The sequence below is a fragment of the Stenella coeruleoalba genome (genome assembly GCF_951394435.1).
Source record: "Stenella coeruleoalba genome assembly, chromosome: 11".
Taxonomy (NCBI): Eukaryota; Metazoa; Chordata; class Mammalia; order Artiodactyla; family Delphinidae; genus Stenella; species Stenella coeruleoalba.
Window position 1 is genome coordinate 5,295,309 of NC_137157.1, and position 27,747 is coordinate 5,323,055.

The 27,747-nt window shown below is 51.9% G+C and overlaps 1 protein-coding gene across 2 annotated transcripts in view; it reads left to right on the top strand.

Annotated features, from left to right (window-relative positions):
- SHISAL1 (shisa like 1) overlaps window positions 1–19,502 on the top strand; it is a 75,231-nt gene extending 55,729 nt beyond the window's left edge. Inside the window, exon 5 of one of the 2 annotated variants that reach the window (XM_079936551.1) lies at window positions 19,388–19,502. In XM_079936551.1, coding sequence (XP_079792677.1) covers window position 19,388 — 1 coding nt within the window. In that variant the 3' untranslated portion in view covers window positions 19,389–19,502. Of the gene's footprint in view, window positions 1–15,317; window positions 15,455–19,387 lie in introns of those variants that run through there. The other variant, XM_079936552.1, reaches the window with a different exon arrangement.
- Window positions 19,503–27,747: the final 8,245 nt, after the last annotated feature.

The following is a 27,747-nucleotide window of genomic DNA, read 5'->3' on the forward strand; positions in this document are numbered from 1 at the left end:
ACTTAAATACGGCCTCTCGGAGCAAGTGCAGTGATGCTGACAAGTCAGTTGTGCCAAAGGGAAGCCACAAAGTGGATCCTTTAAGTGAAAGGATGAAAGTTCTCAGGGTGGAAAGAAAAATAGCCAAGATCTTGCTAAGATCTACGGCAGGAACGAATCTTCTACCCGTGACGCCGTGAAAAAGGAAAAGGAAATTTGGTGGTTTTGCTGTTACACCTCAAACTGCAAAAGTAACGGCCACAGTGCCTCATAAGTGCTTCATTAAGATGGAAAAGGCATTACATTTGTACAATAAGGTGCTTTGAGAGAGAGAGAGAGAGGCCACTCTCACATAACTTTTATTACAGTGTATTGTTCTAATTGTTCCATTTTATTAGTAGTCATTGTTGTTAAATGTGCCTTATTAAACTTATTGTGCCTAATTTCTAAATTACACTTTATCACAGGTATGTACGTATAGAAGAAAACATAATATACGTAGGGTTTGGTTCTCTCTGAAGTTTCAAGTACCCACTGGGGGTCTTGGGATGTATCCCCCATGGTTATGGCCGGGGAATGACTGTACACATCATTCTGCATTCTAATTTTATTCACCTAACATTAAATTAGCCATTGTCCTGTGGTTTTGACTTAATTTTTCTAAATATCGTTTTAGCAGCTCCCAAGTAGTCCAGGTTCCATATGCTGGCGTGAATTTAGCCATTCCCCTACAACAAGGTATTTATACAGCTTACAGTTTTTTTTACTGTGACAAAAAACATTGCAGGGGAGGCACATACTCTAGAAAATCAGGGGTGGCAACAAACACCTTTAAGTGTTTATGGTTTTCCCTTTTCTGAATTATTCCCTCTGGATAGATTCCAGGCCGGCAAATTATTGAGTCTAAGGATGCGACAGTGTTATGGTTCTTTATATAGGTGCCAGCCTCACTCCCAAAGGGACTGTCACCCACCAGCATCTTCTGAGGTTGCTCATTTCACAGCCCCCTCTCCAGCACAGGGGTTTGCATTTTTTTTGATTATTAGTGAGGTTGAACACCTTTCCTTTCATCTGTTAATTAGTTGTATTTCCTCTCCTGTGGGTTGCCCACTTATTTTACTGTGCCCCCAAGACAGGTGATAATTGAAGCCATTTCCATCAACAACATTTCTTTCCCAAACTTCAGCTGCTAGGTGTTCGTCTTGACTGTGTATCTCTCTCCCTGTACTATTTACTTACCACATTTTTAATTGATCTTAAATCAAGCCATTTTTTTTTTGTTAGAAAACTCAGACTTGCTCTAAGCAATCATATCTTTACATATTTCCAGGGAACCATCCTACACTATTGGTGGGAATGTAAATTGGTGCAGCCACTATGGAGAACAGTATAGAGGTTCCTTAGAAAACTAAAAATAGACCTACCATACCATCCAGCAATCCCACTCCTGGGCATATACCCGGAAAAGACTAAAACTCTAATTCAAAAAATACATGCACCCCAATGTTCATGGCAACACTAATTACAACAGCCAAGACGTGGAAGCCACCTAAGTGTCCACAGTCAGAGGAATGGATAAAGAAGATGTGGTATATGTATGCAATGGAATACTACTCAGCCATAAAAAAGAACGAAATAATGCCATTTGCAGCAACATGGTTGGACCTAGAGATTATCACACTAAGTGTAGTAAGTCAGAAAGAGAAAGACAAATACCATATGATATCACTTATATGTGGAATCTAAAATACAACACAAATGAACTTATTTATGAAACAGAAACAGACTCACAGACATAGAAAACAAACTTCTGGTTACCAAAAGGGAAAGGGGTGGGGAGGGGTAAGTTGGGAGTTTGGGATTAGCAGATACCACTACTATATATAAAATAAACAGTAAGGTCCTACTGTAGAGCACAGGAAACTCTATCCAATATCCTGTGATAAACCATGATGGAAAAGAATATGAAAAAGAATATATATGTATAACTGAATCACTTTGCTGTACAGCAGAAATTAACACAACATTGTAAATCAACTATACTTCCATTTAAAAACAAGTTACATTTTTCCTAATACACAGAAAACAATAAACGTATCCAAGAGTTGCTGGGGCCGCCGCAGCAGCACTGATAGTTAAATTCTGAGAAATTTTCAGAGCCCGTAGTTAAACCACTATAAAAATTCACTGTTATAAACTTCCAATTAAATAAATTTTATCAAACACAAAGGTAACAGATACTTGAAACTCTTCACTTCCTAATTGCATGGCTACATCGGCTACTTTCTATGCTCTTGAGGTTTGAGGTCTGTTGTATCTGTGTGATGCAAATGCGCATGATGGTGGCTACCACCCATCTCTCCCCAGCTCTGCAGTCAGCTACGTCATATTGGCAGTATTTACACCATGGACATGGGCAGCAAATGCTACAAATCAGGGCTCCCCGCTGGAGAACAGGTCATTAAATGTTCACCAGCTCATCGCTATACATGGCTCAGATCTGCCTGCCCCAGTGGTCTGCCCCGTACTGTGGAGAAGCAAACATGTTCTTAGGTGCTTGTGAAAGCAGGGTCCCGGCGTTCCCTGGGACACCCGTAGGCAGGCGTCCCGGGCAGCAGTAGCTGGGACAAGAAGCAAGCTGGAGGGAGATGCATCCACCCTTTCCAGGTCCTGGTTCTTCTGGGCACGGAGAAAGCAGGGGGCGTGAGAAGGCAGAGAGCCTGGTCAGCCCTCCCTGTCACACGTCTGGGTCTCAGACCCCGAGGAAACAGCTCGGACGTCCCTTTGCAAACCCTCCGGCTCCATCCTGCTCCTCCTTCCCTGAAACAGTCCGCATTGTTGTGCAGCTGCAGCCCGGGCACACTTACCTCCCTCATTTATCCAAGGTCAGCACTAGGTCACGGCTGTGCTAAGTGCTGGGGGTAGAAAGGTGAGACAGGATCAGCCCTGCCCGCAAGGAGCGCTGGCCGGTGATGGGCAAGAAATCGATCCTGGCCCTCCACTTGCGTTGCCTGGAAAATCAAGGTATTCAGCCACAGGGAGAATAGACCTCAGGGAAGGTTTTGGGAAAATCACTGAAAAGGCATTTCCAGAACGAACTAGACCCACTGTCTCTGGGCCCAGGATGCAGCTCAGCCAGGGCAGGGGTGGGGAGGTGGGAGTGAGGGCCGTGGGTCCAGCCAACCAGATCCACAGGCCCTGTGACCTTGGGCCAGTCACTCGCTCCTGCCAAGCCTGTTTGCTTGTCTGTGAAAACGGGGGCATCAGGAGGACGGAGATGGTGCCCACTAGGAGCCTGGCACAGAGCAGGAGATCAGCCCGGTGGCGCTCCCATTCCCGGGGGCACACTGCCAGGCGGCCGCTCAAACCCTGGGAGGGGCTCCTGCAATCCTGCCCTTGCACCTGGCCACCCAGCCTGGAGGAGACCCACACGGCCCACCCAGCTCCCAAGTTTGAAATCAATTAAAATTCCGTAACCCAGTAACTGCGGTAGCTACTGTGCAAACAGAGATGCCAGCTCGCCTGAGCAATTAACAAAGAGATGTTTCCATGAAGGCCTGGGCGAATCTCGGGGATCATTACCCCCAAGAAAGGAGGATGCTCCTTTATGGCAATCTGACAGGAATTCCATAGCATCGCCCTCTGGGCTGCAGCAGGTGTAACCAGAGAAAGCGGGGTCACCAGGGAGGGAAGTCGTGTTGGGGCTTATGACTGTTATGTTCCCCCAGACCCCTTATTTCAAGGGCTTTTCCCAGGCCCAGCTCCCAGATCAGGGCAGGGGAAGAAGGAATTTATCTCCATGTGGGTCGGGGGGGACCACGGAAGCTTTCCTTCTTTATCCTGCTCCCCCATCCCCGCCATTAACACTCTGGCTTTAGCTGCTAAAATATTTGCTTCCGAGAATAGATGCTCGTTGGTGCAGCAAATGTCTCCCGATGTGAGCATTCCAGCCCCGTCGGAACGACGGAAACCTGCACTTGCCTGTGGGCCAAGAGGGCCCCCCTCCCCCCTCCTCCTCAGCGCCTTCCAGGATGGTCTTCCGGTTGTTTCTAAGGCACCCACAGGGTGCTGGGGAGAGCCCGCTGCCAGATCGCTTTGGCCGCGAGATCTGGGAGTGGTTCCATCCTGCCCTGGGTTCTGGGAGCATGGCTTTGGGAATCTCTGGGTGCTGCATCCCGGGAGTCCCCTGGGCTGGGCTGGCACCAGGTTCTGAGCTGCCCAGCTGTGCATCCTTGGGCAAATTGCTTTACCTCTCTGAGCTGCAGCGTAGACATTGGTGGGGGAGCAAATAACCCCCACCTGGCAGTGGGGTGGATAGTGAAGACGGAATCTGAGAGGGTGTGCAGAGGACCTCATCCAGCACCCCACTCATAGGAAAGACCCCCAAAGTACCCCCTTTCCTTGTCTCTGCTCACTTTGTGGGTGGGAAAAGAGCTCCCTGCCAAATGCCCCCTGCTCAGCTGGAGTTTGCCGAGGGTTTAGGTCACAACTCGTCCAAACAGACGAGACAGGGGGATGTGGTGCTGGCTTGTCCTGTTGTGGCCTGGTCACCCTGGGGTCTTCACATCCCAGAGCCCACTCCCTGGTGAGGCCGGCTAGAGTTGTCTGAAATTTGGGAGGCTGGAGACAGCCATCCCCGGCCCTGGTGGTCTCAGAGCCAGGGAGACACAGCTGCTGAGGCGCCCCGGGGCCCCCATCTGTCTTCAGCTTTGCCGTCTGTGTCCAGCCCTCCTTCCCGACCGCTGCCCCCAGGCCGGCAGATGCCGCAGACACGTCCTGGGGAGCGGGTGGAATGCCAGAGCCTTCTATGCATCCAGGCCCCCCGGCTGTCACTTGGCTCCCAGCCCCCCTGCAAATGGGCCCCCTTCTCCCGTCCAGCACCTCTGAGTGACCCTCCTCCGAGCCTTTGACGCCCCTTTCTGGACCTTCCCTGCCCCCAAGTGTGGACACACCAGTCGCTACAATAGCACCCCGGTGACTGTGTCCCTGTGACCCCGACCGGCACCGTCACTTTCACGACTCCAGGGGTCACGTCTCTCGCCTCCAGCTGTGCCCCCGTGGCTGTGTGCATTGATGGAGACTTGCCCACTTCTTCATGAAAAGCCACTGTTCCAGCTGATGATGGGACTCACAGCTGGCGGCCTCGTGACGGGAGGGAGCGTGTCTGTGAGTTTAAGGAAAACGTGGGGTGGGCGGAGGGCTTTCAGCATTAGGCAACTTGGTCTGATGGGAGTTTGGTGGGAGCTCCCCCATCCGTGGCCCGGGCAGGGCTTACAGTAGGAGGCGGGAGTGGAGGCAGGGTAGGCCGCCGCTGTGCCCCAGGGAAGAGGCCAGGATGGTAGAGGCTGGGGGGTGGTGACGGAGAACAATGGACCGATTCGGAAGTATCTTGGAGGTGGACTAGGTGGGATCTACGGAGTGAGTGGATGTGGGGAGGCGGGGGAGGGGGAGCGCCAAGGACCACTATGGGGTCTGACGTGGGTGACACGCGTGTGGCCACAGCCCAGAAGGACACACGAGAGGAGAGGCGGGGCGGGGGCTGTGGGGGGGAGGGGCGTGTAAAGGGGGAACATGCGTCGTGAGAGATGCAGAGATGGCGGCGCCAGGAGGGCCAGGTGTGAGCCAGGTGGGCAGAGGGAGGCCCCAGGAGGGCTGGCGGACTCACGACATGTTGCCCTTGAAAGACGGCCTCCTCCCTGGCTGTGAAGCCTGCCTGGAAAGGCCAAGACCAGGGGTGTGTGTGTACATCGTGGGTAGGCGGGTGCAGTCTGCGTGTGTGGCTTGTGACGCAGTGTGGGTGTAGTGTACGTGTGTAGCATACAGTGCGTGTTGAGGGTGTGTGTGTGCGTGTGAAGTGCAGGTGTGTAGTTTGGGCATAGTGTGTGTGCACGTGTGTAGCGTGTGTGTGTGGATGTGTGTGTTGTGTGCACGTTCATATGCTTGGGTGTGGCCCTGGCCCGAGCCTCAGCCCCCTCCTGCCACCTCTGTCCTGACCCTAGGGCAGCGGGAAGGGCGGCGGGGAGGGGCCAGGGCACCTGAGGCCGCCAGGGGTGCAGTAAAGTAGGAACGGGGCCAGGTCAGCGCCCAGACTGAGGGAGCATAGAGGCATGGATGGTGCCAGGGCCAGGGGACCAGGAGCCACGGATGGCCACGGGCAAGGTGCAAACTCCCCAGAGCAAGGAGGCACGTTAATTTCCCAGAGATTTGGGACCAAAGCCTGGGCCACGGGCCAGGGCTGAGGACACAGAACGGATCAGACTCCATCTCTGCCCATGAGACGCTCACGCAAGCCTGGCCTCACTGGGTTCCCTACCCCAGCTCCCCACGAGCTCCTACTCACCCCTCAAAGCCTTGCTCAGGTCACTCGCCTCCCTCCATCCTCTGGAGGATTTCTTCCCCTGCTCCACGCTCCCATCACAGCCAGGACCACGTGGTCTGTTGTCACATCTGTCCCCACTGCACCAAGCAAGAACAAGGACGATCTGAGTCCTACTGGGGATCCCGGGGCCCAGAGCAGAGCCTGGGCTGGGAGTCACAGCTGCTCGTTCAACCCCCTCTACCACTGGCTTGCTGTTTAACCTTGGGCAGCCTTGTGCCTCCCCAAGCTTTACTGTCCCCTCGTGTAAGTCGAGGGAAGGGACAGAATGCTTCTATGGTGCCTTTCAACTTAGAACCTTTCTGACCTTCTACCTGGCTGATGGAGACGCCGATAGGGGACAAGAACGGATGTGGAAAGCGCTTTGAAAAGTTCGTAGCAGGAAGCAAAGAGAGAGAGTTTTTCTGTAGAGCAGGAGGAGGGGGGAGTTATGGACAGAAGCTGCAGATGAAAAGGACAGACTCTGGCATTAATGTAGGATGCAGAGCGCCTGTGGAAGCAACAGCGTCAAATATTTACCAAAGCAACATTAAGAATTAACCTTTAGGATGTAGAGGTTTAAAGACCCAGAGCTCCATGGGAAACGCCACCAGGCAGAAGAGTAAAGGGTACGGGCAGGAAGGGTACATGCTGGGCTTGAACAATGATGCCCCCAGAGCCAGGCACAGCTCCCCACGGACCCCTCCTCTATTTCCCACCACCCGCCACAGCAGCCTTCAGCCCTGCATCTGCAGAGGCACCTGGGCAGCACTCCTCAGCCATAAGCCTTTCTGAGGCTCCCGTGGCCTCCAGGATAAGGACAGGCCCTCTGCTCGGCATTCATGGCCCTCTGTATTTTGCTCCTGCCTCTCTGGGCAGCTGAGACCTTTAGGATGGAAAAGAGTGAGCTGCTGAGGTTGGAGGAGATTGAGGTGGGATCGGGGAACATTCCAGGCCCCGGAGTGGCATGTGCAAAGGCACTGAGGCAGAGAGAGCCAGTGCATTCATGCACCAGAAGGAAAGTCGAGGTGCAGGAGTGTGGGGAGAAAGGGGAGCACAGGAGGGGAGGGATGGGAGTTGCAGGGGGTGTCTGATGTGCAGGGCCATGGTGAGGGGTGGGCTTCCTGATCCCGGGACCAGGGAAGCCCTCCAGGGGAGGGACAGGTGCCTTTTTCAAAGCTCCCCCTGGCAGGGAGTGGGGAAGGGAGCTGGCCGTCCAGCAGAGGCTGGCACTGTCTTGCAGGCTGGGTTGTGGCAGGAGCAGAGAAGGAAGCAGACAGCCCACAGGACCAGCTGGTGGATTGGGTGGGGGTGAGGGGCTCCAAAGACCGTGTCCCGGACTCTGGCCTGAGCCACTGGGGAGATGCTGGTGGGATTTTTCCAAGGTGGGGACCCAGGGGCAGGCGTGGCTTTGGGGATCAGCCTTGTGGAGTGTCTGCTGTCTGAGGTGCCTGTGAGCGTGGATGGGGTGATGTCGGTGCCGCACACAAGTCGGGGAGGAGCTCGGAGGAAAACCTGGGTTGAATCCCAGCTTGGACTTGGCCAAGGGGGCTTGTCACAGAATCAGGTCGTGCAGGGGCCAGGAAGTCACCTGGGGAGAGGATGACGTGTGTGGGAAGGGACCAGGGGACGCCGGCAAAGGAGTCTGGGTAGGAGCAGCCCCTGAGGCAGATGGAACCCAGAAGCCCTGAAGACGGGGTGATCCTGGAGCGGCGGGGTCAGCCTCAGATGCCAGGACCGAATGCCCTGCCCTCTGCCCGCCGCTCCCACGATGCCCGTGTCCGTCCCGCAACACAGTCAGCGGCTCCTGCAAACACACGGAGGCGACGGCTTGTCTGACTCCCAAAGGCATCATCTCTCCTTCCCATCCGCCTGGCCTTTTACGCAGCTGGCTTCTCTCTTCAGGAAGAAAGTGAGGTTTCACGTTGGATTCTTTAAAATGAAGCAGTGCCTTATGACCCCAAATCATTCTAATTTGTCCACAAACAAGACCTTTGTTTTGATGGTCTCTCGTTTCTCCTGGAGACCCGGTGACCCACAGCTGGGGTGCGAGGGGCACTTGGGAGAGCGCTGCCCGTCTCACCTGCACCACGGCCTCTCAGGACAGGTGTTTTCTGGCCATTTTACGGATGTGGAAACTAAGGTTCTGAGAGGTCGCTGGCACATTCGAAGTCAAGCAGCCAGTGAGAAGCAACCTGATTCCACGGTCGGGCTCTTTACACTCTGCTGGGAGCACCTCCATGGTGCCAGGTCTCAAGGGGGACTCAGTTAGCCCAAAGCCTCCCCAGCGCACACACATACACACGCGCCACACACATGCACACACACACATACACACACACCACACATACGCACGCGCCACACACAGAGACACTGCTGACATCACACACCCAGACATCCCACACCGACACACACACACACACGCACACACACATACACACACACCACACATACACACACATCACACACATACACACGCGCCACACACAGAGACACTGTTGACATCACACACCCAGACATCCCACACCGACACACACACACGCACACACACATGCACACACACATACACACACCACACATACACACACACCACACACAGAGACACTGTTGACATCACACACCCAGACATCCCACACCGACACACACACACACACACACACACACACACACACGCACGCACCTTCCCCTGCTCAGCCCCTCCTTCTGCACTGGGATCACTGCCCCTCTTCATCCGTCTAGAGGACCAACAAGCTGTCTTGCTAAAGGCAAAATAAAAATTTCCTAGAGGGTCTCTAACGTCCCCTTTGTGAAACGCTTGCCCCGCCCACTTCACAGGACATCCATGCCCTGAGCGCCTTCTGCGGGCGAGGCACTCTCACACGCTCTGCTTCCTGGGAGCCTCACGAGGTCCCCACTTAGCAGAAGCGTGAACCCAAACTCCCGGAGTAGGTGACGGACAGCGGGTGACGGCAGTGAGCGAGGACACAGGCCGAGTGTCTGCTGGGACCCCAGGGGCCTGGGCCCTGCCTCACTCCGGGCAGCTCTCGCCTGAAGCAGGGGAGGACGGAAGGAAGCCCTGATCCAGAGAAGGCTGATCGCTCTGAGGGTCGTGGAGCCTGACCGTGTCTGCAGGACTAGAGTGAGGGACCCCGAGGCCGAGCTGGCAGCAGGGGGAGGAGGAGGCCAGAAGCAGGTTACGGGCTCAGGAGAGGAAGAGCCTCCTGCCAGGAAGCCTCCCTTCACAGCCCAGCAGCTCTCCTCACTAGGTAGTGAGCTCCCCATCACTGGGGCATGCAAGGTGAGACCAGAGGCTCATTTCCTGAGGTTGTTCACGGCTTCCGAGTTGAAGTACATAAAGTGCCCATCTCGATGCTACAGCGTGGTGAATTTCAATCCGAAATTGAAACATCCCAACACCCAGAAGGCTTCCTCGCGTCCCCTCGGCACCACTCCTCTGACATCCAGCCCCTGAGTGGTTTTGCACAACCGTGGGCTGTTCCTAGGCTGGCATTGGCTGGTGTGGGGCCTGGGGTCAGTGTCTCTCACGCAACATTTCATCTATGAGGTGAATTCCTCCGTGTTGTTGGGCATATCAAGAGCCTGTTCTTTTTCAGTGCTGTGTAGTACTCCATCATACAGATGTAGCACGCTCTGCTTATCCCTTTGCCTGTTGAGGACATTTGGGTCGTTTCTATTATCCGTAAAGCTGCTCTGAACCTTCACAGCCAAGTACTCTGGTGAACGGGTGACCACGTTTCTCTTGGGTGTCGTACAAGTGTCCTGGGGCTGCTGCAACCAGTGACCACGAACTCAGTGGCTTAGAACAGCACAAATTATCCTCTTATAGTGCTGATGGGCAGAAGTTCAACGTGAGCCTTGTGAACCCCTAATATTCAGGTGCTGGCAGAGCTGGTTCCTTGGAGGTTCCGGGGAGAATCTGTTCCCTGGGCTTTGCCAGTTTCTGGAGGTGACCTGTGTTCCATGGCGTGTGGGCCCTTCCTGCGATGGCATCACTTCGACCTCTGCTTCCATCCTCACATCTCTTTCTCTGACTCTGACCCTCCTGCCCCCCTCCTTTAAGGACCCTTGTGATGACCCCAGGCCCACCCGGTAACCAGTCTCCCCGTCACAAGGCCCTTGACCCATTCACACCGGCAGAATCCCTTTCACCACGTGAGGCCACATTCACAGCCTCTGGGGATGAGGATGGAGACCTCTCTGGGGGCCTGGGTTCTACCCACACAGGTGTATGTGTACCATCAGGGGACAGGCATATTCAACTTCAGCAGGTACAGCTCCCCAGTTTCCCAAAGCAGGTGAACCATTGTGCGCTCCCCAGGTCGTGGGTGAGAGTTCCTCCCCCACCTCACCAGTCTTTCTCATCTTAGCCCTTTGTTTCAGGGGGCTTGTAGGGCAGCTCCCTGTAGTCGTTTTACGTTGCATCTTCTCCACGCTCGCGTTTCACTTTCTATCATCATTACCGAGCACACCTCCTCCATGCCACCCCCCATGACCACACCTTCTGCCACTAAGAGGCCACCATCTGTGCCGGGGGACTCTGCTCTCCCCTCCGTGGCAGTGCCCTCCTACCACCCTGGTGGTCCCGCATTGTTCGCCCCTTTGTGAGGAGTGGTCAAAGCGTCTCCACCTCTCAGGTTGCTGTGAGGACGCAATAGAAATTGAGCTGAAGGCTCCTGTCCCCACTCCCGGCTTATCGTCCCCACTAGATCCAGGCTGAGCTCTTATCAGTGCCGTGGGCACAGTATCTGCAGCTCACCTGGCAATGTAGCCATGCTGTGCCTCGTGAGGCCTCTGCTTTTATCCTGAGCAGTTACTGTGACAGATTCTCCGCCTTCTGGAAGCGTCCATTGTTATGCAAATTGCCAGGAGCTCTGTCTTATCTCCCCAGTTAGGTTGCAGAAGCCAGCTGGAGACCCTCCTTATCCTGCTGGGCCCCATCCGGGTCCCAGCGCTGCATCCTCTCTCCAGGGCAGCGGTGCCTGCTGTTCAGCTGGCCCCCCCACAGCCAGCCTAGCCAGGCCACCACCCGGCACCTGAGGGGTGGCAGTGCGGCCCAGTGGCCGGCAGCACAGGCTGGACTCCTGGCTCCACCACTACCCAGATATGTGACTCTGCGCAAGTCACACTACCTTCCTGAGGCTCGGTTTCCTCACCTGTAAATAGGGGAAATAGGGCTACAGCTGTTGGGAGAGCGAAGTGAGACTAGGCATAGAAAGTGCCTGGGGCTTCCCTGGTGGCGCAGTGGTTGAGAGTCCGCCTGCCGATGCAGGGAACACGGGTTCGTGCCCCGGTCTGGGAAGATCCCACATGCCGCGGAGCGGCTGGGCCCGTGGGCCATGGCCGCTGAGCCTGTGCGTCCGGAGCCTGTGCTCCGCAGCGGGAGAGGCCCGCAAAAAAAGAGGCCTACTGCAAAAAAAAAAAAAAAAAAAAGAAAGTGCTTGGACAGTGCCCAGCCCAGAAGAGATACCCCATCACAGAAGCCCTAACTCTGACCTTTCTTGGGATTAGGAAGGATCTTCCACGTCTACGTCCCAGAGCCCTGGGATCTCGTGTAGGGCCTTCACCTGGCAGTTGAAGTGCTCCGTGGCTGCCTGTCTAGCCTCAGCCCACCAGGAAGATCCTGCGTCACCTGCTGTGACCCTCTGACTGGCCTGGGCTCAGGCTGCCCCCTCCTCCTGGTGTGCCTTCCCCCACTTCCCGACATGAGTTTTCCCTGGGTCCCCGCCCCCATCCAAGCCACGCCCCCAGCCACTCAGCACTGACACAGTGCGGATCTGTCGCTCTCGTTTTAGGGTCCCAGTGTGGCTCCCCCCAGCTCAGAGCCCTCGAGGGCTGGGCCCACTCCTTCCAGGTCTGTGTCTCAGCCCCCAGCCCAGGCCTGGCAGAAGATGCTACCAGCAGCGGCTTCCAGAGGCATCATTCTGCTTTGGTCTCCACTGCGTGGGGAGCCATTGTTTCTGAACCAGTTCCCCAGTGATGGACATTTCTTTGATCCTCATCCTCCGCTTTTACCCACATTACTGCAATAAATGAGCTTGTAAGGATTTTGCCCTTGTGAGCGTATTTGTAGGATAGTGGTTAAGTGGAATTACTGGGTCAGAGGGCGTGCGCATCTATAACTTGGGTGCGCGCCAAGCTGCCTTCCAGGAGTGACCTGACGTCCCTCCCACCAGCACAAAGCAGAGGTTTCCCCCCCAAACCCAGCAAACACGTGGTGCGCTCAACCTTTTGATCTCTGCAGACGTGATGAGTGGAGGAGTGTAGACGCTTCCCTTGAGCTGTGCTCTGGAACGCCTTCTCATTATGGCTTTCATTTGCGTTGCTCTTATTTTATAGACTTTGGATTTGCCGTTGGACAGTTTCTTTCTGGCATTGCTTTGTTTAGATTCACTTTTCCTGGATTCTCTGGGCGGTTTCTATTGTCTTGGAAATTCACCCATCTCATCCAAGTTTCTGATTTTTGCTGCACAGGGTTGAGTGGGTAGGTTGTGTGTTCCCCCCATCTTTCCTGAGCGCCAGCTCTGTGCCAGGTGTCGTTATTGGTCCTGGGGGTAGAGTAGTGGGCCAGCTCCCATTTATATAGAGGCTACAGACAATTTAAAATACGTGTGGAATTCCCTGGTGGTCCAGTGGTTAAGACTCTGCGCTTCCACTGCAGTGGATGTGGATTCCACCCCTGGTCAGGGAGCTCGGATCCCACATGCAGGGCGGCACGGCCAAATAACAAATAAAATATGTGGACTGTTAGATGGTGATAAGTGCTAACGAGAAAAACACTATGAGAGCAGGGAGGGAGTTGATGATGGAGTCCAACTTTCAATAAGGTGGTCAGAGAAGGTCTCAGTAAGAGGTGACTTGAAGGACGAAAGGGAATAGACACGTGTTTATCTGGGAAAAGAGAGGGAAGCATGCTGGTGCAGGTGCTGTCTTGGTCTAAGTTCTTGGAGAAACACAACCAGTAGGATAGATATCGATACAGATATAGATATAGTATAGACACAGATGTAGATATCTATATATAAATCTAGATTATAGATAGATATCTATATATAAATATATGTCTATATATAATACAGATAAAATATGTGTAACCTACACAGAGACAGCTATATATATAAAGAGACATTCCAAGGCATTGCCTCGTGCAGATTTGGAGGCTGAGAAGTCCCAAACCTGTACTTGGCAAGCTGGAGATCTCGCAGGGCTGATGGCCCAGGACCACTCCAAGTCTGAAGGCCTGAGAACCAAGAGAGCCAATGGTGTAAATTCCAGTCCAAATCCAAGTCTGAAGGCAGGAAAAGACTGATGACCCAGCTCAAAGACAGGAAGGCAGAGAGGGAATTCTCCCTTCCTCTGCCTGTTTCTTCTACCCAGGCCCTCAGTGGATTGGAGAAGGCTTACCTGCCTTGGGTAGGTGATCCACTTGACTCAGTCCACAGATTCAAAGACGGATCTCATCCAGAAACACCCTCACAGACACACCCAGGACCACGTATGATCAAATATCCGGGCACCACCCCCTGTGGCCCAGTCAAGTTGACACGTAAAATGAGCCTTCGTGGCTGGAGTGGAGTGAGCAAAAGAGAGAAGATAAGGGATGTGACCAGAGAGGATGGAGAGGAAGGTCTTTGGCTTCTACTCTGAGTGAGACGGGAGCCAGTGAGGGTTTTGAGCAGAGGAGGGACATGACATGACATGGATTTTCACAGGATCCCTCTGGCTGCTGTATGGAGAGTAGACAGAAGAGCTTGATAAGCGAGGAGGCCATGGTAGAAGCAATGGAGGTGGCAGAGGGCAAGGTTCATGGATACATCTGAAGGATTTACTAGTGGACTGGATTTGGGGATGAGAGAAAGAGATGCTCTGGGAATCTGTTGGAGTTGTATTTACTGAAGTCAGGAAAATTGTGGGAAAAGCTGATTTGGGGCAGAGGATCAGGATTTTAGTTTTGAGCATATTAAGTTTGAGATGTCTATTAACTATACAGTTGGTGATGTCAAGTAGACAGTTTGAAGCTACGGTGTGAGCTTGAGGCTGAAAGAGACATTAATGTATGTAGAGTAGTTAATTCCTTGGGAGGAGATGATTTCCTCAGGAGTGAGTAGAGATGGAAAGGAGAAGAGGAGACCGAGAAGATGGGGAGGGACCCACGGGGGAGCCTGAGAAGAAGCAGCATGAAAATTAGGAGGAGAACCAAGAGAGGGGCCTGGAGTGTCCTGGAAGCAGGAGAAGTGATCACCTGTGTCAGTGCTGCCAAGGGGACAAGTAAAAGGAGGACCGAGAATTGACCACTGGATTTAGCAACATGGAGGTCTTTGGTGACCTTAACAAGGGTAAACCCTGCAGAATAGTTGGGTCAAAAGCCTATCTAGAGGGGTTAAGAGATAGTGGAGAAGCGGAATTGGAAAGGAAAAGTACAGATAACTTCTAAGTGGTCACTTTCTCCTTCTGCTTTATTAAAGTCACCAACAGTTAATGTGTCCTGTTTTTCAAAAAGAGTAAGAAATTGTATTTATTTATTCATTTCTTCCTTTTATGTGTTTAACTTCATCTCAGTTTTAATTTATCAAGTGCTTTCCTATGCCTTCCTTCGGTATTTTGCCTTTTTTTCTAATTTTTGAGCTGGATAGCTAATTCATGTTCTCTTATTTATTAATATAAATATTTAAAGCTATAAATTTTCCTCTGAGTATTGCCTTGGCTGCATCTCACAAGTTCTGAAATGTAATCTTTTTATTTTCATTATTGTCTAGATATTCTGCAACTTTGATTTTTTGCTCTATCTTTGACACAAGAGTTATTTTAAAGCATTTTAAAACTTCTTGCGTTTTGTTTTGTGGTTTTGTTATTAACATTTTCAAATTCTAGTGTATTGTGATCAGAGAATGTTGCCTTACATCTACTTTTTGGAATTTAATTTCTTTGTGGCCTGATAATTGCTTTTTGTGTGTGCATTTTCAAGAGCATTTGAACAGAAGGAAGATTCTGTTTAATACACACACATAGGGCTTCCCTGGTGGTGCAGTGGTTAAGAATCTGCCTGCCAATGCAGAGGACACAGGTTCAAACCCTGGTCCGGGAAGATCCCACATGCCACAGAGCAACTAAGCCCATGCGCCACAACTACTGGGCCTGCACTCTAGAGCCCACAAGCCACAACTACTGAGCCCGCATGCCACAACTACTGAAGCCCATGTACCTAGAGCCCATGCTCCACAACAAAGAGAAGCCACCGCAATGAGAAGCCCACGCACTGCAACGAAGAGTAGCCTCTGCTCGCCACAACTAGAGAAAGCCCATGCACAGCAATGAAGACCCAATGCAGCCAAAAATAAATAAATTAATTAATTAAAAAAAAACACACATACTATGTTATTAATTAGGTTATTTGGCTCTCTATACCTTATTTATGTTTTTGTCAACTTAATCTGTGAGGGACTGAGAGAGGTGAATTAAAATGCACCAATATTAACATACTCTGTCTTTTTCTTCCTACATTTTCAGATTTCTTGCTCTATGAACGTTGAGGCTATGTTATTCGGTGCAAAGACACTCATTACTTTAAGTCTTCATGGTGACTCTCATCCTTGATCCCCACACAATGCCGTCTTTTTCTCATTCTCTATTTCTTGCCCTGACTTCAGCTCTGTCTAACATTCAGATCAAGACCCCTGCTTTCTCTTGGTTTGCACTTGTTTTGTTTCTGCCCATTCTTTCTTGTGTAATTGTGGCAAAACACATAACAAAATTTACCATTTTAACCACCGTACCGTCCAGTGGCATTAAGTACATTCTCACTGTTGTACAACCTCACTACCGTCCATCTCCAAAACTTTTCCATCAACTACTCATCTTATTATATGAAACCATTCTGAATGATTCTACCGTCAGTGGATTTTGCTTGTAAACCATTCTGAGTCTTTTTTTTTTTCCAGCAAGTGTGTGTGGCTCATCAACATTTACTAATACAGCAGCTACATTTAGTCTTAGTTCTGTCATCATAGTTTATGACATGCTTTATGCTTTTATAGTTTTTGTGGGGGTTGTCAATTTTCACCATATGGCCTCTGTTTTCTTTGTTTTCTTTTTTGTTTATATATCTTCTGACAATTTGGAAAGCTGTGTTTTTCATCCCATAGTTATCTTCATAATTATACTGTCATATGATATCCTTAATCCTCTATTTCTTTAGACACTGTTTATTTTCTCCCTACTATGAATGATGCGCAAATTAGAACATATCTACTCTCCCTCCCGTTCTCTCACTTCCATCAAATGATTTTAGTTGATTATATTATATTAATTTTTCCATTTACCTTTGTACCTCTAATGTTATTTCCATCTCTAACTGATCCTTTTGGACTCCCAACTATAAGCAAATAAGACATAGTTTACATATGTTACCTCCCTCTTTCTGACCTCCACCTTCCCTACTGTAGTTGATATTGGTTCTCTGTTTCCTTTTTTGTTCTTTTCTGTAACAGTCACAATACATTAGTTTCAGACATAGACCTACAGTTAAATAGATTCTCATTGCTAGTACTCTTGCCAGAGTTGCTCTATTTACCCTTCGTTATCCTAAGGTATAGGATGTTATCCTTTATTATCCTCTTTGTATCCTCTGTTAATTTATGCAAGAAGGGCTCATGGGAGCTATAATTCAAAAATGTGTTTTTAGAAGTTTTTCTGTTGACTTTATACTTAAAATCGGGTTCATCTGGGCTTTCAATTCTTGCTTCATTCATTCATTCAACAAAGACTTATTATGTGTACCAGTTACTGCTCCAGACCCTGCAATGCAAAAACGAACACAACACACAAATACCTTGACCCTCATGTAGCTAATTTTCTAGTTGGGAGAGACAAACAATAAGCTAGACCAGGGCCTCCCTGGTGGTGCAGTGGTTGAGAGTCCGCCTGCCGATGCAGGGGACACGGGTTCGTGCCCCGGTCCGGGAAGATCCCACATGCCACGGAGCGGCTGGGCCCATGAGCCATTGCCGCTGTGCCTGCGCGTCCAGAGCCTGTGCTCCGCAACGGGAGGGGCCACGACAGTGAGAGGCCCGTGTACCGCAAAAAAAAAAAAAAATGCTAGACCAGTAAGTAAAATATTTGGTGTACTGGATGGAGAATGATAAAGCAGGTAATGGGGGACCACAGAATCTGTCACCCAGAGCCCAGTGATGCAGATGGGGTGTTGACTCTGCCATTGGAGTATCAAGCCCTCTGGAAAGATGGACTTTGTTGGCTTAACCCCTCCATCATCTTCCCCCCTTGCCCCTGGAACACACTGGAGTCTGGTGGAAGATGGCTTATCTGTTAGTAGCTGTAATCAGATACAAGTTGCAGAAACCCAACTACAGTGGTGTGGAGGTGGACAATCTGGGGCTGCCACCAGAACCAGGTTTCTCCCTGCTTCCCGCTCCAGCCACATTAGTGAAGGTCCTTTGTTATGCTCTTCCTCTGGATCCATGTCCCCTTCCCAGTAGACTTCCACTTGCATAGCATTGGCCAGAGTGGGTATGTGACCACTCCGGTCTGCAAGGGAGTATGGGAAGGTGAATATTTGTGACTGGGTAATTACCCCTCTAAATGGCTATAGGACAGGGGATTCACTGTGTCTGCCAGAGATGGAGTTTGTATTTCTGTTCCTCGTTATCCTTGTTTGGAGGTGATCTCAAGAGGAGAAAGAACAAAGGCAACTCAACTCTGCCAATCAAAGCTGTAAGTGCCCCGTGGGCTGGCGTTTACACTCTTGACCTTATCCCAGTGATCTCGTGACCTGTCCATGTGCCCTGGGTGTCCTGGTTTCCTCTCCATGGCTTTGTACAATATGGTCCTATCCAGTGGTGTACCACCAAGGTTTACAATGGTTCTTTTTATTATTATGAGTGTTATCTGTATCTGTTCTTAATATTTTCTAGTTTGTTATAACAAGGGTGACCATCTGGTTTATCATCCAAAGTAGAATACTTTTGAGGCTGAAAAGGGAACAATATTAAAAATTTTGTCAGAACAATAAGTATTAACTGGGACTATCCTAAGCTAAGACATATAATCACCCTGGTAACCGTTGAGGTAAAAAAACACTGTTGGTTTTATAAGTTTTTTTTTTAACATCTTTATTGGGGTATAATTTCTTTACAATGGTGTATTAGTTTCTGCTTTATAACAAAGTGAATCAGTTATACATATACATATATCCCCATATCTCCTCCCTCTTGCGTTTCCCTCCCTCCACCCTCCCTATCCCACCCCTCCAGGTGGTCACAAAGCACCGAGCTGATCTCCCTGTGCTATGCGGCTGCCTCCCACTAGCTATCTGTTTTACATTTGGTAGTGTATATATGTCCATGCTACTCTCTCACTTTGTCCCAGCTTACCCTTCCCCCTCCCCATGTCCTCAAGTCCATTCTCTAGTAAGTCTGCGTCTTTATTCCCGTCCTGCCCCTAGGTTCATCATGACGATTTTTTTTTTTTTTTAGATTCCATATATATGTGTTAGCATACGGTATTTGTCTTTCTCTTTCTGACTTACTTCACTCTGTATGGCAGACTCTAGGTCTATCCACCTCATTACAAATAGCTCAATTTCGTTTCTTTTTATGACTGAGTAATAGGTTTTATAAGTTGATCTGGTTTTGTCTTACAGATTGAAAATTGTATCTTTGTATCTGTCCTCTCTGTTCTAATAATTAGCCTGTTGATTCTCTTGGGTTTTCTATGTACGTGATCTGCCAATAATGGTAATTAGGGTTCTTCTAGCCCACTCCTGACACTCTATGCTCTTTTCTTGTCTTATTGCTTGGGCCAGGGACACTAGTGCTGTATGAAACCATAGTGATAGCAGACCTGCTTGTCTTGCTTCCAGCTTTAAAGTCAAACAGGTCTCAATAACTAGAAGACAAAAACATGTCATGTGCTCAGAGAAAAACCTGGGTTCTCCTGGAACTGAGGCCAGAGAGAAATGTCCCCAGTGCATCACCATGGAGGAGACACCATGTGATACTTTGTTCCTTTCTGCTTCCCTAGAAAACCCTTTTGCCATGCCTCAGGATGGGGGAGGTGAGACCCAAAGCACCTGGCTCAGCCTCCGAGAAGTACCGCTTCAAGACGCCAGGGAGAGCCAAGACGGCCGCGGTGGTGGCAGAGGAGAAAACGCCACCTGTGCCCGAACCCTTCCTCGGACTTCTAGCACTACGAGCAAACTCAGGGGTGGGGGCCGGGTGCAGGGGGGGGCTTCTGAGCCACCCGTCCGCAAGCAATAGTCCCATTTTGGGCCAGTGGTTTCTGAGAGATGGCGCCATGGTGGACTCAGGATGACCGACACAACTGCTCCGGCCAAGCGAAGCCGGGAGGATTCAGGCCATGTGTCGTACCCGTGCGTGGTTCCCTTGCCTCTGCTCCCTCCAGTAGTGGCCTGTGGGCCTCTCTGTGTCAGAATATTGAATGTGAGTGTGTGTGCGTGCGTGTGCGTGTGATCAGGGGTATCCTTTTTGTTTGTTTGATTGGTTTTATTGGGGTCCCCCCAAGTTCTCTGATGGGCCTGAGTCACCTTGTGCTGGGGGTCTGGCCCTGCGTCCAGGCTCCAGCTTCTTGCTGCAGCTGTGAGCCAGATGGAGTTGGCAAGCACAGGGCACAGCCACACTGTGTCTCAGGGGGTGTTGGGGATGCGAAATGCCGGTGGGGTTTCGTTCTTATGGAATTTGTTCCCATAATGACAGTGATAACGAGAGACACGTCTCAGGCCATCCTCGGGGCAGGCATTAGATTATCTTCACGTACGCCCTCTCTCATCACCTGGGAGGTGGGTGGGATGAACTCCCTGCAGAAATGGCCCATGTCTCACAGCCGGGAGGAGACCAGTCCTCGGTTTGACCTCAGAGGTATAAGAACCCAAAGTCCAAGCTCCCCAGCCCAGGGTACCCCCAACACAGTCCCTGGAGCATCCCCCCAATGGCTTCTCAGTGGATGGGCCATCACCCAAGCTCTCTACCGTCGCTTCCCCAGGACCCTCCTACACACAGCACATTCTGGTTAAGCACCTACTGTCTGCCAGCCCTCTGCTGGGCAGCGATCGGGAAGGGAGATGAGTCAGGCTGGCCTCGTCCCTGCCCTGTGGGAGCCGCATCTGGTGGGAGAGACAGACACACAGATCTTTGCTGGACAGAGTGATGAGCACTGTGGAAATGCAGAGGGGAAGGTTCTAGAAGCCCTTCCCATTTAAGGAGGGACTTCCACAAAAACTTGGATGCCCGTAACATCTGTCCACAGAGCTCACCACTGTCACCACCCACCCCGCCAGCCCGGGGGCACACACACGGAAGGGCCTGACCTAGGAAACGATCACATAAATCCCCGAGGGCCAGGGTGGCAGTGTAGACACCCTCATTCCCCTAGTGTTAGTGAAGCCAAAATCTCCCCCAGTGCCCAGCTGGGTGGGCCCGGCTCCTCTGCTCACGTACCCTCACCTAGCAGGACCCAGTGTCTTCCACAGACCCTCTGCCCATCAGACGTGGCAGTGAGCAGGCAGGCCCCTGCTCGTGGTGCTGGTGTCCTAGCTGGGGGAGAGGACAGGGGAGAAATAAGCAGTGAATAAGGAAGGTAGCAATAGCAGTGAGCCCTAAGCCGAGAATTTGGTCAAAACAATGTTCATGGGGGTCCTCTTGAGCTTGGGTGGTCTGGGAAGGGCTTTCTGAGCAGGCTAAGCCCAGCTCTGAATGATAAGCAAGAGCCAGCCATGGACATTAAAGATATTCCAGGCAGAAGGAACAGCTAGTGCAAAGGCCCTGAGGCAGCAACTAGCTTGATGCTTTCAAGGAACCAAAAGAAATCCAGGTTGGCTGGGACACAGAGGAAGGGTGGAAAGAGAGGTGGGTGAGAGCCCAGATGCCGTGGTCCGCTGTGAGTCACCTTAGCCTGGAAAAACATAACACCTGTCCTTCGATAAAGCAGAAAGAAGTTTCCAGGGTGTCAAGCGTTTTCCATCCAGCCTGGCTTTTCGTCCTCTCAAAGCCCATAAAGAAGGGACTCTCCCCATTTCGTGGCCTACAGTGCTGAGCCTCAGATGGGTCAGGTGGCTTGCCCAAGGTCACACAGGCAAGCTAAGGAAGACCCAGACCTGTGGCTTGAGTCCCACCTTCTCCAGACAGTGCCGCCAGGGCCCGGGTGTACAGCTTTGGCAGAGGCAATGTCAGAGAACCTCCGCTTGGGGTCTTGATTAGGGATAGGCGTGGCTTCCTTTACCCTGGACGCTGAGACACGCCAGGACCTGCCCCTGGGCCTTGTCCATGCGGAGCAGTAGTCGCCATGGAGGGGAGCTCAGCATCATTCAGCCCAGCTGGATCAGCAAACACCTGCATCCCAAGTGCATGGCCTCGAGAATCAGAGAGACCTGAGCCTTGGGGAGAGCGGTGTGGGCACAGACACTGACAGCAGTGTCTGCGCTGAGAGCAGTGTGACCCCAGGCAAGTTCTGTGCCTTCTCTGCCTTGACTAAAAGAAAGGGCTGTCGAAGCCCTTCCCACTTAAGGCGGGGCTTCCACAAAAACTTGGATGCCCGCAACATCTGTCCACAGAGCTGACGTCAGCTCCGCAGGGACTTTTAGGGGGCTTGCTTCTCTGGCTTCCTGCGGTTCTGGGGCTGCTCGTGCGGCTGTTCATACGGAGACGCTTCCCCTGCCAAGAAGGAGCTGGCCTTGCCTCTCTGCCCCGAGCACTAGAGCCAGAGGTCACTGTCACAGAGACCAGCAAGGGCTAGGGTTCCCCTGATCTGCATCCCTGGGCTTGAGAACTTGCCAGGCGCTGCTCCCGACTCCACCAGAGGTCTTTCCAGGAGCAAATGATGACCCCGTGGAGGTTTACCGTTGCAGCCGGGCTGGGGATCAGAACCCTCTGTGGTGTGCAGGCGGCCCCTCATCGTGAAACAGACACCACAGACTTAGCAAACGGACACAGGGCAGCCTGGGACGCAGGGGGTGGAGTGCAGGGGCCCACTCGCTGCCCCTTCCCCGCTGGGTGGTATTGGGCAAATCGCTTCACCTCTCTGAGCCTCACCTGTCAAGTGTGTGGGGTGTTGGCGTGGGACGGAGTGGCTGAGGGGAGAGGGCTGTGTGCGTGGGTGTGAACGCCCATCTGAAAGGCACACGTGTGCGGTTCATTCCCTCTTAATGTCAAGGGCTCCTCAAAGCCCCTGGGACACGGGCCATCCTGACAAAAACCTGCCCCATCCTACCATGGCAGGCAGACGCGCCAATGAGTAGTGTCCCTGAGAATAAGATGCAGGGCAGTGACAGGTTCAAGTAGAGATTTACAGAGTTAGTGTTTTTTAGTGACTCCCTAACCTGATTTTTCGAGCTGCCTAGTTTTACTTTTTACTGTGAGCTTCTGGCTATAACCACATAATTTGTAAAAATCACCATAATAATACTACGAAAAGCAAAACAAAAAGAAGAGAGAGAAGATGGCAATGTACCCGCTGAGGAGCTTGTCTTTGACTCCCTGTATTTGTAAGGACTTTTTCCCACTGGGAACTGTGTGTTATAACGAGCAGTTTTATGCTTTCCTTCTCATCTGTGTATAGCGTAATTGTGCGTTTTGGAATCTCTACGCAGAACCAATACCTGGTAGCACCCATGGGCCTCTCTGCCCCCACCTGAACCTCTGAGATCCCCCTGCACCTCAAGGAGCAGCCCACTAGCTCAGAAGGGCCTGGGGCCGCCAGCTGCCAGCCCGACATCTGATGCTGACCGGGACCTATAGGAAACAGGCCTTAACTGAAAGCACACGCACACGCACACACACACATGCACACGTGTGATTCTGCAGGTAGATCCCGTCTCTCTGATGAGCCCGTCTCTGATGCTTTAGAGAAAGAGCAGGTAGGCAGCTAGCATTCCTGGAGTGGGGGCCTTTCTCCTCTTCATCCAAAAAACCCTTCCGGCAAATTCATCCCCAGGGCTAGAAAGGAGGGCTTGGGGGAATCAGGGGAAACACAGCCAGGAATGGGGGTTAACAGGCTTCTTCTACCAAGAGATGCTTCTCAGCTCACCGTCAGATCAAAAGCTCCCTTTAGGCCATCCCGTCACATCGAGCCTGGCACCATCTCCCACGCGCCCAGCAGACCCCCAGACCCCTGTCCGCACCAGGCCGGTGTCCCAGCCCTCTGCTGTCCCTCCGGACCACGGTCCCTGCCCAGGCCCTGGCTCCTGGCTCCTCTGACACCCCATTTACTGTGTCTCCTAGAGGTCGTGCCATAAAAGAAGATTAGTTTCCCAGAGTCACAGACTTTTTGAAAATTGTTGATTGATTTATTTTCATTTTTTCAGCTTTGCTGATTGGTCCCCACCGACGGCAGGAGCCATGCCTTAGGTGGCCCTCAGAGGTGAATTTACAGATTCCGCAGCGGTCCAAGTTGACATGATAGCCCCGAGAGGAGTTGCTGGGGGCATTTCTTGTCCATGTGGAGGGGCAGCCACGTCACCGCAGACACGTCTGGGTGGCCCCCTCTCTGCGGCAACCTTGGGGGATTCTTATCTTACCGCTCACCTGGCGAGCATAGACAGTGTCTACCTGTCCCCACTGGCCATCTGCAAGGTCAGCGGGGCAGCCACCCACCCAGTGAGTGGGTGACACTCTGGTCACTGCCACCTGCAGCCCCAGAACTCACCACCAGGCTGGGGTGATGTCCTGTCCCCTCCAGAAAACAAACACGGCACACCCTCCGTCTGACCGATGCCACGCCAGGCTCCCCAGCCCCTCCTTACAGCACAAATGCAGCACCAGATGGTGATTAAGTGAATGCACGCAGCTTTGGAGCCCGTGGCCTGAAAACTTGAATGTTGAGTTGAGCAGTCAGGTGAGGTAGGAGATTCTAGAAATTCCATTTGGTCATGCATGCATTCATTCATCTATTCAACAAATATTTACCCAGTGCCCCTCTGGGAGCTATTCCTGCTGTAGACGGAGATGTCAGGGAACATGCAGTGTCTGAGGGAGAGGCTGGGATCACCTGTGAAATGACTTGTTGTGCCTAACGGTTAGGAATGTTCAAATTCATAAAGAGAATAAGTGACCTTGGAGGTGGCATGTCTCCCCCCTCTCCCCACCCCCAGCATCTTTTCAGTCCAAGATGTTGCCAGACAGTTGGTGCTAGATAGATGCTTGATGAGTGAGCAGCTTTGACTATTAGTTACACTCTACCTAAAACTCCTATCTTCACGTCAAAGCCCTGACCTGTTTGCCCTTGACGGACTGAAATTCAGGGCTGCTGCAGTGCCCACCTCCAGGGGGCACCGTTTCTATAGACTGTGCTGTGAACAGTGACCCCAGGGATGGTGCAGTAAGGCGCCCTGTGAATTGCCCTAAACTGCTCTCCGAAATGTGCAGGATCCCATCAAAGTCAGCGAACCCCAGGAAGGGTCACCGTGCACATGACCAAAACTTACAGATTACACGGCCTCTGTGGGCATCCAGTGTGGTCACAACCGGAGCCAAACTGGTGTCCCCAAGAGAATCTCTTCTTGGAAACTCACCTCAAGTTCTCACCTCGGTTCCTTCCTGTCTCTTCCCCATCTTCTAGGTTAAAGCTAGTGGGATACGTCACTGTCAAATAACCAAACAGTCAGGGTCTGGGTAATGGGCAATAACTAAGTGGGGACTGCGAGAGTGGGGGGCTTTGTCACCCTGACAAGGTAGGACCCCCCCCCCACCCGAGGTCGGCGTGTCCTCCCCAGGATCAGCCGGACAAGGGCGCAGACACCATGGGACAGACTTGTCTCTTTCCTGTAAACCCCTACTTCACGTGAGCAGGCGTGGGGTCTCTCTGAGAGCTGATAACCGGGAAAACCAAAAACCAATAATATTCCTAATAAGAATATAATGTAATAATAATAATGATGATGTGTTTTACACGGACCGCTGTTGCACTGCTTCTGTCTTTATACACAGTAGTTTTTATAAAGAAAGATGTCCTTAGGTTTTAATAAAGGAGTGTCACGTCAACTCTTCCCTGTATTAAAATTTGCTTTAATGTTTCAAAAATGTGCTCGGGGGAAGCCGCGCTCACAATCGTGGTCACTCTGTCGGGAGGGTGGACGGCCAGGGCCTGGGGTCTCAGCTAAGAAGCTGCTGGGGTGCTGTTAGGGGCAACTAATCACATGGGTCCCTCCGGGAAGCCTTAGAGGGTCCAGCCCAAGGGCAGATGGGGAGGCCTGATGGACACCACCTCCCAGAGGGCAAGATTGAGGTCGGAAAGGAGACAGAGCCTCCAAAGGGGCACTGGAGGGCGGCAGGAGGGGCTGCAAGCCGCGGGCCGTCAGCGACGATTGCTGGGGATGCAGCGCCATCCCCTCGCAACCCCCACCCCCAGCACCACCCCCTTCCCCTGCGCCCGAGGCTGGTGCAGCGTGAGAGCAGCTCTGCGGGTCAGTGTGTTTCCAGGCCTGGCTCAGAAGACAGACCCCAGTGGCTGAGTCCACCTCCAGCCGGTGGGTCCACGGAGGAAGACCAGACCCCCTGCTCCAGCAGGGACAGACACACTTATTGGGCAAATAGGGGTTTTGCACCTCCAACAACTGTCGCCCAAGGGGGCCACGTTGGAGCCTCTCCACCCCCTCCTCAACCTCATTCCCAATTTGGCCAGAGCAGTGTCCCTCCGGGCCCAGCTCAGCTCAGAATTTCTGTCTTAAGTGCTAGTCAACGCTTCCTGCCACCCCAATGGACTTGAGTCCCATGGGATGGCGCAGACTCTCAGCACACACCCTCCTCCCCGCCAACACCACCAGCCTCGCGGCTGGGGCAGAGGAAAAGGACCGGGAAGAGGCCAGGGTTGACGTCACTGCTGTGTTGCGGGCACGTTCTTGGGTCACGTTGAGGCTTTTTGGAGAGCCCCGTGGAGGTCTTCCATGCCCCTGTTTCCAGGCAAGGAGGACCGGGCCAGGACACAGCCACATGCACACACGCACATACACACACTTACACACCTCCCTGCCTTGGCACTGGGGAGCGGACAGAATAACCTTCTGAGTGAAGATTGTGCTAGAAAGCTGCCTTCTCTCTCCCAGTTGTCCCTTACCCTAGAGCAGGGTCATTTCTGGCCCCAGCTGGCAGGGGTGACAACGTGAGAAGGGCTCCAGACGCTTCAGGGTCTTGGGCACCCAGCCGAATGTCTCAGACTTGAGTGTATGGGCAGTGAGGAGCCATGGGCAGGCTGGGGGCAAAGGAGAGACACCACCCGTGGAACAGCAGCATCTGAGCATGGAAAGGATGCACTTCTGGGCAGGACTTCATAAGCTGGTGGCCGTCAGCGGCGGCGGATGAGCTGAGCATGGCTTGCTCCCACCCTGCTTGTTCAAGGACCTCCACAGCTTCCATTTACATCCTTCCTCCCCTCCTCAGCTCCTGAGCCACGGGATACAGCCAACTGGAGCTTTCACAGGAAGAAAGCACAGCCCATGGCTCTCACTGGACAAGCACTAGTTCCCCCCAGAGAGAAAGGTCTGCAGAAAGCAGGGGCCACCTGCCTCCACACCGTGACCAGGCCAAGGGGTCCTGCCGGGATTACCGTCTTCACTCCACACAGGCAAGGAAGCGACCACAAAATGAAGCATCCTATCTGCAGTGGCTCATATCTCAGGATAGCGTATATGAATGCATATATGTGGAATCATGTAGAAACATGGTATACATGAACTTATTTGCGAAGGAGAAATAGAGACACAGACGTAGAGAACAAACATATGGATACCAAGGGGGAAAGGGGGGCGTGGGATGAATTGGGAGATTGGGATGGACGTATTTACACTACTATATATAAAATAGATAACTAATGAGAACCTACTGTATAGCACAAGGAACTCTACTCAATGCTCTGTGGTGACCTAAATGGGAAAGAAATCCAGAAAAGAGGGAATATATGTATATGTATAGCTGATTTACTTTGCTGTACAGCAGAAACTAACAAAACATCGTAAAGCAACTGTACTCGTTTAAAAAAAAAAAAAGATTCCATCCCCCGTTGCCTATGACAACATCCCCCTCAGTCCTGCATCCCGGATATCCCCCTCTGGTAGGTCATTACCACCAGTGTTCGAATATGTCTTCGTTTCACCCGTCTGAAAGGCGCGCTCCAACATGCACCCCCAGCGATGGCAGATCAGGTCTTCAGACTACCCCGCCCACCCCAGCCCCACCCTGAGAAAAGCTAGAAACCCTGGGCCACATGTATTTTTTAAAACTACCGGAGGGCATTCGAGAGCTGACAAGGTAGCAAAGAATTTTGGGTTCAAGGTCTGGGAGAAGACAGAAACTCAGAAAGATGAGGTCTGCACTTGGGGCTGCTTTTTCCCTGGGGACTTGCTGATTCTGAAACAGGGGGATGAGAGGATGAGCCAT